The 11868-nt window shown below is 36.3% G+C and overlaps 1 protein-coding gene across 2 annotated transcripts; it reads left to right on the top strand.

Moving 5' to 3' along the window:
- Window positions 1-372: 372 nt before the first annotated feature.
- On the top strand, window positions 373-9010 carry LOC116259717 (chloroplastic import inner membrane translocase subunit TIM22-2-like). Of its 2 annotated transcripts, XM_031637630.2 has the most exons (7): window positions 373-391; window positions 505-705; window positions 5443-5507; window positions 6559-6631; window positions 6723-6776; window positions 8390-8684; window positions 8780-9010. In XM_031637630.2, the coding sequence occupies exons 1-6, from the start codon at window positions 388-390 to the stop codon at window positions 8677-8679; spliced, it is 687 nt and encodes a 228-aa protein (XP_031493490.1). In that variant the 5' UTR covers window positions 373-387; the 3' UTR covers window positions 8680-8684; window positions 8780-9010. The 2 variants fall into 2 exon arrangements, with proteins under 2 accessions (XP_031493490.1, XP_031493489.1); XM_031637629.2 differs by having other exon boundaries at window positions 8390-9010.
- Window positions 9011-11868: the final 2858 nt, after the last annotated feature.

The raw sequence follows: 11868 nt of genomic DNA, 5'->3' as shown, positions 1-11868 counted from the left end.
AAATTTTGAAAAATAATATTTTGATCCTAATCAAAATTAAAAAACTTTTGCTCTTGAAGAGTTCTGGCACTGCTATGACGAGAGAGAGAGATAATTCTCACCTTTCCATCTAAATGTCTCTTTTTTTTAAGGTCTTAAAAACAAAATCTATCTTTTTTTTAAGGTCTTAAAAACAAAATCAATTCCCTTTCCTTTCCTTCTATTTAACTTCCTTTTCGACGTAAGCAAAAGACTTTTTTTTATCAACCTTTCCCGTCCTTCATTCTTTTCCCTCCGTCCAAACATTCTCTCCTATTTCCTTTCCTCTCCTTTCCACTTATTGCTGCCCAATCAAACAGGCCATTGCCGTCCAATCAAACACGCTGTGGAGGAGAACATCAATGATAAATGGGTACGTAAACGTTCATGCTTTGAATGGCAACTGAGTAATTCCGCCGTTGAACTGGTTTGAGAAGTTCCGTTCTTTTACAATGATGTTAAAATTTAAAAGCCTAATCTGCTAAGCTGCTGAAAACCACTTTGTCATCAAAATGACAACGGAGATGCCGAACTCTGACGGCGAGGTTGGGAGCGACATCAATGGAAACCCTAACCCTAGCTCGTCTGCAGGCGCACCCCCATCCCCAGGAGGCCCGTTCGTCTGCCTCACAAGGTTCGCGGGGGATGCCGCCGGTGGTGCGTTCATGGGCTCCATTTTTGGCTACGGTACGCCCTCCCTCTCTCTGAGAGCCGTGATTAGTGTTTAGAAGTTACACAGTTGCTTTATGAACCTGTTGATTCGTATTTTTGCTTCCTCTAGGTGCTTTTACCTATTTTTTTCTCTTTTGAGATTATCTATTCTCCATTTCACTTAATGATTGGAAATACGATTACCAGGGCCTGGCAATTGAATGAGATTTCTGAAACTCTTTTGACATTTATAGCACTAAAGTTGGAATTGACTTATAGTTGTCTTGACGCACAAACAAAATTATAGTGTTGTGTATCTGAAGTTTATCTCATAGTAACTCTATGAAGAAGAAGAGAATTTCTGTTTTGAAGTTCCAGGTCAGCTGGTGATTGCGGTCCTGTTTAAGGCATCATCTGTCCCTACTCATTTAAAGAGTCGCAATTGAAGAACCAGCCTTAGAAAGTGATGTCCATTTACTGCAGGCGTCTACAGTTTCCGATTTTTACAAAAATGTGAACAGAGGGAAATATGTTGTAGCAGTTAGTAAACCTCCTAAAAATAAGGAGATTGTGCTGTAACTTATCATACTAATAACAAATTCATTCACCGGGATTCACACCATGATTGAGGCTTTCCATGGATGAAGGTGCATTGATCAAAATTTCAAATGATCACATGAAGGTGCATTGATCACTGAACTAGGTTACATCTCTTGTCTCTCTCTTTTTTCTGTTTATTTTGCAACAAGCACACTTCAGTGGCCAGCAAGTGTAGGCCAGATATGGCAATGTCCATCAAGGGAAGGGGCCTCAGACTTCTCTTGGCCAATTGGAAGGTGCCATCGGGGGCATGCCAGCCAAGAGGGTTATCTAAAATAGTGTGCATTGATTCATGGATAAACCAAATTCGAAACCACCTTCCTGCCCTTTATTTGAAACTTGAATGTGATAGCCACCAGAACAAGGAGGAAAATCTAAGATCAGAAGTCACGCACACATACAGCCCTAACCTAGTTAGAAATTAGAACTGAATCTCACTTGATGGAAGGCTTCATTACATGCGATGCCCTAAAATCTGCCCCTTGATCCCATTTTTAATTGGTTACTGGGTCTGTCCAATGGACCTGAGCCACCTACTGCAACCCAGTGACTATCAACAAGGAGAAAACTCTTAAGAACAGAACTCACACACATGCAACACTAACCTAATAGGAAGTGGCATGGAGCTGATTACTGGTAGTGGTAGGTGCATTCCCACTGCCCCTAAGAAAACCTCTTTGGAGCACAAATAACTCTGCTTCCATTCCAAAACTGAAATACCCAATCTCTTGTCCTTTTCTTTGACATATCTCCCTTCTTTGAAATTTGTATGCTACCACTAATTGTGGTTTCAGTACATGTGGATGCACCCTATTTCACATGGTGTGGGTGCAGGATACAACAATTTTCAAAAAAAATTTGGGTGTAGGTGCAGTTATATATATATTTATATCATATATATGTCAACAAATATATATATATATGTCATAATCACAAAAAACACGATATATATATATTATTTATAATCTGTTCTGTAGTTAGTTAACTGCTATGTCACATGGGTATGGGTGTGGGTGCGAATTCAGGCATGGATGCAGACCAAGTTCAAAATCACAGACACAAGGGTACACTCATACATATATACTGGAAAAAATACATTCATTAAGATTTTAAACGAACAAGAAATGCACTTTTCACTGTTGCAATCATGGTTCATGAATCCAAGTTTGACCTCATCTAAATTGGACACATTGATCTAACATTTGACAAAGTAAACAAATATAAAGTTCCATTTCATAATCCAAGTTTCCAACATATGTGTTAACATCGATGTAATTCATCAATATCATCTAAATTAAAAGGAATCACTGGCCACAAAGTCCATATTAGAAGTGTTCAAATCATGTTATGCACTATGTTCAAATCATAGCTCTTGTAGCAGTGTGTTTAAGAAACCTATGAAAAACTTTAAAGATATGGACAACCGAGTTGCCCCCTATACAGTCAAATATGAACACCAATTGAATTTTCACATCCAAAACATGGTTCAACATTGTGGAACTAGAATTTAAGCGCTAAATGCTGAATTGGAATGGCTTAGTTATAGAAAATGCAGCACGGGACCATCTTTATCAACTTCTCTTATCAACTCCCATATAGGTTCTCTAAATTGAAGAAAATATGTGAGTTTATCTCACTATTTATCAACTAAAATATATTTTTTAATTGCATGAGCCTCCCATCATCATCACTATGATAAAACCCAACCATTGTTAGTTACCATCAATATCAATGCGCTCTTAACTTGCTTAAATTTTTTCAAATCACAATGAAAGAGACAAAACATGTCTCAACAATGTTCAACAGCCTCAAATCAGAATGTTTATTGAACATAGGGAGAACATGATGATGATTTATAACAAAATTTCTGATACTTTTAACATCATGCTCAAGTTCTTCAATCCATGAACATAGATTCTATACTTTTGAGTCCTTTTTAAAGGGGTTGTAGGTATTCTCTAGTGCACGATTTAAGCTATGTGCTACACAAAGCATACAAAAAGTATGACTATATTTTTGGGGTTAGTTGATAAATTCATATGACTATTTGGGGTTACTTGATAAATTCATATCTTGACAACTGCAAATTGGTGCTTTATTAGTAATAATTTATACTAAATTTTTTTCACCAACTTCCTTCATCACTTCTATTAACAACTTTTCAAATCTTCTGCATCTTTTTATTCCTTCAAATGCATCGACACACTTTATAAAAATTGGACCATTAAGTGAATAGACTATACAATTTATTAATGGTCGCCTCTATATTTCATCCACCCACAAAAAATGATAGACGCCATTTTCATTCCAAGCAATTGTTTTTTCCTTCTCTAATAAGTTCCCAACAGTTGCTTTCTCATGTGCAAGAAGTAATGTTCTCAATTTCTTTGAGCTGGGAGGCACATAACCAACTTGATTGCAATTAGCTAATGATAACTACATCTTCCAGTAAACACTTCTTGCTAAATTAAATGGAAGTGAACTTGCATAAAGGAATCTAGTTATTCTTTTATCCATTTTTGCTCTGCTCATATTTCTGATCCTTTTCTTGTTTTATCTTCTAAGTATCGTCACTTTCTGCAATAGTCAAAGGAATAGAACGTTCACTTGATTCTCCAAAATTTTTCATCAATTCAGCTGCCTCTTGTTTTTTTTACAATTCTTTCACTGTCTTTGTCAATCATTTAACATGCTCTGATTCCTTGGCCACATATTTGCAATAAATATGCTTTAACATGTGTATATGAGCCAATCAATAATCCATGACCGAAATCGCATTCAAATTGTAGATTGCCTCCACCATCAGGAGCTTTTTCTCTTTTCGATATATGCCTCTAAAGTGGTTGAGATTGAACTGTGCTTTCAGTTGAACCGATATTCACGCTGCCGCTAGAGCTCGCTAGCATACAAGCATTTGAAACCGCCTTTTCCTTATCAGCCATTATATATGAAAAGGGAAAACTTAAAAGTTGAAAAGTGAATTGAAAATAAACTTACTGGACAGTAAACAACTTTTACTGGACAGTCAAGGGCTTAAAACAATGTTTGTTAGAAGACTCATGCTTGGCCTTTCCGACTTTCTAATGACAATCGCTTGCCTTGATCTTAGTTTCCTATTCTATATTGAGATCTTTCGTTGCAACTTGCACATGTGTTTTTCCTCAAATTGGTCTACCATGAGAAGAACATTTGGGATCCTTAACGGAGAGTATCTTTTGCCTTGTTTTAATTTTTTAACATGTTACCTCAAGTTCATCTAGTCGTTGTGGTGGGTATGTTTGGAATATCTATCTCTTGGGGTGGTAGTAGAGTAATGAACTACAACAGCTATATGTATATGGGCTATAGGCAGCTATGCATATGACCCATCCATTTCCATCATCCCTATGTATATATTTTCCATTCATTGGGTTAATGGCTAAAAGATCCGTTCAGTGTTGAAAGTGAAACCTTAATTGTACAGCTAGATTTTTCCATATTAAAACTTGTCTGCTGAACGATCTCTCAATTATATTAATCTCCATGTTCATTTAAATTTTCTGCTCTCATATAGTAACATCACATAGGATTGCTGCCATGTAAAAATATTAATGTTATATATTAGTTTTTCCACAAGTATATGTCTTATACTTTGGCTAGGGAACTTGATGATCATCTCTTTTTGTGAGTTAGTGGGCCTAAGGGCCCAATTAATGGTAGAAAGATCAGGGAGATGAATTGGTGATAGAAAATTCATAGAATTAACCCAAAAAAAAAATAAGACTCCATTAGTAAGAGATAAATAAACTGACTAGCAGTGAAAAACATTCTAGTTCCTGCTTTCCTTCCAAATTATCTGATTTCTGCTTCAGGAGAAGTCATTGAGGAACATAGTGATCTTCTCTCTATATAGAGAATCTCGTGCAGTCAAATTCTGCAACCTGTTCTGGAAGGGTTATGATGATATCATGATTATTTATAGAGATTTGCACTTCTTAAATGATAGGAGAATCAAGTACTTCTAGATCTCTACCTTGCAGAATGAAGTCACTCAAGTAGATAAACTGCTCAATTTGATTTCCTCATTTTGAAATCCAGGTTCAGTCTAAAAGGTTAATTTATATATTTACTGGGGCTTCATTTTTATGCAGAAATGTGTTCTAGATGATATGTTTTGTGCTTTTGCATAATCAGGTTCTGGCTTGGTAAAGAAGAAAGGATTTAAAGGATCTTTTGCTGATGCAGGCTCTTCTGCCAAGGTTAGTCCGTTGGCTTTTATATGTCTGGAACTCTGCCAATTCCATGAAGAATTTTTGCAGCTAAAGGACAATAGGCTGTGCAAGTAAAATTTTTATATGTCCTTTGACCCATTTCTTTGAATAAAAAAAAGCTTATTTTTCACTACTTTATAGAATAATACACTTAGTTTTCTGCATCCATTATTGGTTCAAGAAGATTGATATACCTACTTTGTAGGATGCCAAGACCAAATTTTCCATTTGGCGGGGAATACATCTCTATACTCTACCCATCTATTAGTCTTCCAACACTAGTAAACTTCAAAGAAGCAATAGAATCACAAGTCATACTCATTCCTGAGGCAATTACATTTCAAAGTTAAACTTAACATGTTACTTTTGACTTGTCCTAGCGCCTAACATTAGCATAAGTTTAATTGGACTCCCTTGATTTGTTGCGAAATAATTCGTAGCTACATATATGAAAAATAAATATGTCACAAATTCATACATCCATGATAAAATAAATTGAGGTAAGCCCTAAATTGAGAGCTTAAGTTCATTCCAAATGGAAATCAATAACCAAATCTAGACACATCGTTTGTGAAATATGCCAATAGATATGGTGGATGTATTCGTGGTAGATACAGTCAAAATATACATAGATTATACATCCAAATTTTCAAGCATAAGGATGCTATCATTTCAATAAATGTAATCATTAGATGTTCATTTCTGTCATGAACATCCCAAGCTAAAAATTGTTGTGTCATCCATGTTCAGTGCCACCTGTATCCTTTTTTGTGGACAGGTATCTGCACATCCTTTTAGCATTTTGGTGCAAATGGGGAAAAGTGAGCATCTCTTCTAGGTCCCTCCTGTAAAAATCTTGAATAAGTGCTCCATATTGGTTCTGTTTTAGATATACTTCTTTGATTGCCTGTCATATAAATGTTAATACTTGAAAAGTGCACCATATTGGATCTGTCTTAGATTTACTTCTTTAATTGGTTGTCATATAAATGTTAATACTAAGGGCTTCTTGTTAATATTGTTTGAACAACCTTTTCAGACTTTTGCTGTGCTATCTGGGGTGCACAGCCTTGTGGTCTGCATTCTGAAGAGATTGCGGGGCAAAGATGATGGTCTGTGATACTTACCTTATGAAGGATCTAATTCTCTAACTTTCAAGAGTTCATATAAATCAGATATATGATGCGAAAATTCTTTTTTCAGTGATAAATGTTGGCATTGCTGGATGTGTAACTGGGATTGCTTTAAGCTTTCCAGGTATGTTGGACCCCATAATCTCTTTCCACAAATATTAATTGAGAACTGCCACTGTAGCCTAGAAATATATGGATAACTAGATGCATGTTAATTTCTTCTTGCATTTGACTTTAAGATCGTTGTGTTCGGGGGACTCTAGAAATGTAATGGTAGTTAATATACATTCTGAAAAGTTTCTGTTGGACATCTTCAACAGCTGTAATCTTGGTCTGGCCAAGAATCTGTACATGAAACTCTTTCTTTTCTTGAAAACTAGGAAGAAACTCCCAAGGAATGGACCACTTAATTCTTAGAAATCTGAAAAATCATGGTAGAATCATTTTTGAACAGAAAATAAAGAGACAAAAGAAGAGACAGATCCCCTTGCAGTCTGTTAGCCTCTGCACGACTAACAGCCTGATTACCGCCGCCCAACGGCTGTAACCTTCACAAGCCACACGAAGCCCAGCTTCTCTCACGCCAAACAATTCTTCATTAGGGTTTAATTGCTCTTAGTTGAGCTTAAGTACAATGACGTGATGGGTTGGGTTAACATAAGCCTAACTGGACCTGACCCGTTACAAAAGGAAATAACCTCACGTAGACTAAAATCACAGCAACAGAAATTAAAAGAAATAAAGAAATGCTGAAATAACTTGCACCTAACACAGTCACAAGACCCTTGCTTAGGGGACATGACCTAATTGTATTTCACTGTAAAGTAATGGTTTATTTTATAAAGGACAATTATGTTCCTAATATGCAATACTAACTATAGTAGGACAGCCCCTTGGGTTTCACATGGGTTTGAACCATTGACAATATTTTAAAAAACCAAAACTGGTGCTTAAGGCGTTGAATCGTTGATGAACAATTCAGCAACTTGGTTCTTGATATGCACATAAAAAGCTACATTCTCATTTTCTTCAATGTTTAATCCGACTATGAGCAATTGTTTTAAATGCAATTTGAATGACTTTTAATTGTCAAAATCAAGAGGAACTCAAAATAGGTTCTCCCAGTTCTATTAGCAGGTTAGTAGATGTTTTACTCATGTAACTTTGCTAGCTGCCATAGATCTCTACTTTGTCTCAGTAGTGGATCGAGCCACTGCTTTATATTTTCTGCTGGTATAATGGCCACTTGCTGACCCATATTTGATGGTTGTTTAAGGTGAAACTTCATGTTTGTTGGTCTAAAGAAGTGCCTGGTTTAGTCTAGCAGCACGCGGTCCTGCATGTTGTTTATGTTTGCATGCATTGTGAATGTGCTATAATGCATCAAATCCTGTTCTGTGGTAGCTTATAATGTTTTATCGGCAGGATTAAATTATTCACCAATCAATATGGGCCTATCATGATCATGAAATTTAGACATGTTATAGCATGAATCTCTTCTATTTTTACTCGAATCAGCAAATGGCATTCTTTTTCTGTTTTTAGTTGTAAAATCCTCCACCTGATTTCTTGGCACAAAATGCAATTCTGCATGAAAGGATCGGTCTATGGTTCAGTTCTACATTTCTATCCATCCTGATTCCTGACCAAGGAATAGTTGTGATAGATTATGTTAAAGAGGTTCTTCAGTAGGAAATTAGCTTATATTGTGCTTTACTTTTCTGGTTCCCTTCTCAGGTGCACCACCTGCTCTTTTCCAGGGCTGCATGACATTCGGAGCTTTCTCATGCTTGATCGAGGCACTGAACAAGCAGCAACCTGCAGTAGCAATGTCTCGATTGAATAATCTTGCTCATCGGAGTGGTTACCCACATGTGTCATCGCCCACTATTCCTGTGTTGACGTTGCCACCACCTGTGTCATTCCCTATTATTCCTCCATTGACGTTGCCAATACCTTCTAACATGACACAAGCGTTCTTTTCTTTCTGTCGATCTTTGCCAAAGCCTAAGATTTCACAAAGCTGACATTGGTAATTAGCAGTTAGCTCTTCAATTCTTTTTCTTCCTTTTTGCTTTTTGCTCTTGATCAACATCTTTTAACTACCTTTCAACATGATGTGATCAGAAAATAGCAGCAGTAAGATACTCAGTTGGATGGCACTAAAGTTGATCAAGGATTGAAATTTTACTCTCACTATACATTGAAAGGAATACCGTGTTGAGTTTGAAATCATTCTGGTGTAATCTTCGGTCTTTGAGCTGAACTTTCATGGATATTCAAGGACTCGATTCTAAGCGGATGTGAACTGATATGCTTGGTTCTCTTGTTTCATCAAGGCTTTACTTGCATTCTCTACGAGGCAAGCTGTGCACCTTTAGACATCATCCTTGATGGTGCTTCTTCATGACTTTGGCTATTTAGAATCACCTAACTATTTAACCAAGGTCTTTTAGGCTATTCATCTGAAGCAAATGGATGGTTGAGAGAAAAATAAAGAGAAAAAAACATGAATTAATATTAGATGATAAAAATATCTATCATTTTTTTCTTCTTTTTAACCGTAAATCATGTTGGGTCAGATGGGTCAACTGGTTCTGGCTAGATGGCTGAGTAAATATCAGACAATTTGATTTATGACAACTAGTAACCCTGTTTATATAAACTATTGAAATACTCTCTTAGCCGAACTCTAGGTGCTATCAAGAAAGTGGCATCCATGAAAATTGAACAAAAGATGTGCTCGATATATGCTTGACAAAGGTACCTCTTTTGGCGATGGAGAAAGATTGTCCATCCAGTTGAACTTGGTGGCTGATTTGAAGTTATATGCTGCCTCTCTCCCTTCCTCCATCAACCTCTGCACCTCTTTCTTCTAAAGTGGCCCACCCACTTCTCTCTCTTTCTCTCTCTAAGTTAGTGCTGGCATTCCATGATGAGGCCTAGGGGCTGAAAGCTTCCTTTGATCCTGCGTATGAAAAGGAGGGCTTATTTCTGGATTGAAACCAGGATTGATTAATGCCTCGTTCTTCCAAGAAAAGTGGAATGAGAGACGAAAGAGTAGAGATTCCAAGCCGAATGATGCTAAAACAGGAGATCTCAATGCGACCATTGCTGCTGATTGCAAGGTTCTGACAACAGGGTTGTGCTTAAAACATGGAAATGTTTCACTCAAGACTTGGCGTTCTCTAAGAATGAAAACACTGTGATGTGGAGCAACATAGTGAAAGGGTATACCTTTGAATTTGGAAGCCCTATTTGCAATATAGCAAATTTTCCTAAAGAAAATAACTCAGAATCATAGACGAAATGGATGGGCATGACCTTGAATAAAGGATTGGCTACTGTACGGACACGAAGGCAAGATCTATGCAACTTTCGGGAGTGAAATTTACTGACGGAATTGGGCTTCTTGCACGTAGTAGAGACAAGTTACCAGACAAAATTCTACATGCTTTTGAGACAGCGTTTCCAAAGGAAACCACGTTTAAATTTGGTTGAATATGTATATTCTCACATCTAACCAGAGACAATGTGGAGGGTAAGCTGGTTTCTCACACTTTCAAACACAGCCGTAACCGGTGCATGCATGGAATACTATGAGGTAGTCGGGCATAGGCAATTTTTGTCAAAAAATACTTGTTTCTACTTTAATAATTTTCAAACAAGACCAAGAAATAAACCAAAAGTCACCGAATTGTCCTGGATTTACCTAGGTTCAACAAATCATAAGGAAACCTTGCCAAAAAACAAGCTAATGAGTTTCATTTGCAATAATTTAGGACAACTATTTTTTTTCAAGGCACACGGACTTGGGATTGTCCAACGACAATTGGCGTAAGATGTCAAACTGCTAATATATTTTGCCGGCACAAGTTTGGAAGCTTGAGATATGCGAGTTGGTGCACCCTATACTTCTTTTCACTCAAAACTCCTTCACAGAACGTAGTTGCACAAAGCCATATGCAACGTTTCTAATGCCAGCAGCCGATCTCTGTTGTACTAACAATCCCTTACAAACTATCACAAAATTAGCAATTACCACAATTTCTAAATGATATCATCCTTGACATGACGACCAATTTTAGAAAGGAACCTTAATATCTTTAGACTTTACCCTAAGCACACCAAATTTTCATTTTGTCCATTTTGATCATTTCCCCTCCATTTTAAGCCATTTCCCATTCATTTTCTAGTTATTCTAGTTATTTACCACTTATTTTTCCAACCACTTTCTAACTTTTATACAGAATACACTTTCCAACAGCTTGCCAAACATTTGTCATCCATTTTCTAACTATTTTCCAATGATTGTCTAAGCATTGTCGTGATAAGGATATCAAAATTGGGCCGGTGCGTGCCCTATCTCACAACTACTCCACTTAATTTGATATCATGAGCTGGATTTCTATCTTTCCAGAATGAATTTCTAGCCTTGATCCAATTATTCAACCAAGATCCCCTAATCCATCTTCTTTTGGGATCTAGATTCGCTATTTTAATCGCTTCCTATCATAAATCAATGATCTCAAATCACCATCAAACCTGGATCTGGATGCTTTCAAGCATTGAACCGTCTTTTATTCAGTTCTAAATTCTGTTTTTTCAAAGGGAGGCCCATCTACCACCTAATCTAGTTTCAAAGGGAGACCCATCTACCACCTAATCCATTTCAATTTTATTTTCTTACCAAATTCAAATCAAGTTCTATGACCCCAAGTCAACCTCAATAAAATTTCCAATGATTTTTAAATTAATTATTATGAACATTCAATGATATTTAAAGTCGACAACAAATTTCAAACGATTTTAAGCCAATTCTACGTAATTTGCCAGTAAATTTCTAAATGAATGAGAAAGGGATTTTCAAATAAACTTCAAATAACAAAACTTGAAGAATTTTCAAATGAAATCCAAGGTATTTTCAGTTTATTTACCTAGTTTTCCTTTAGAACTTTCATCATATGGAATTCAGAGTATATTTTCAAGTACATCCCATTGGTTCTCTGTTTGAAATTTATGATGATTTTAAATTTTATTTAAAATCCAACCATTTTCAAGCCAATATAACTTGAATTCTGCTTGCCTTTGGGATACTTTCAATTTTATCCTGAATTAATTTGAATTCCATTAAATTTCAATAATTTTGAATCTATTTTCTTTTGAATTTCATTGAATTTTCAACATAAATTTCAAATTCACTGACATTTCATTTG

This window comes from Nymphaea colorata, chromosome 8, assembly GCF_008831285.2.
Source record: "Nymphaea colorata isolate Beijing-Zhang1983 chromosome 8, ASM883128v2, whole genome shotgun sequence".
Classification (NCBI taxonomy): domain Eukaryota; kingdom Viridiplantae; phylum Streptophyta; class Magnoliopsida; order Nymphaeales; family Nymphaeaceae; genus Nymphaea; species Nymphaea colorata.
This window is presented reverse-complemented; position numbering and strand designations above follow the sequence as displayed.

Coding starts and splice junctions, on each gene's coding strand:
- LOC116259717 (XM_031637630.2), top strand. Junction 706..5,442: donor GGGCTCCATTTTTGGCTACG/GTACGCCCTCCC, acceptor TTGCATAATCAG/GTTCTGGCTTGGTAAAGAAG. Junction 6,632..6,722: donor ATTGCGGGGCAAAGATGATG/GTCTGTGATACT, acceptor TTCTTTTTTCAG/TGATAAATGTTGGCATTGCT.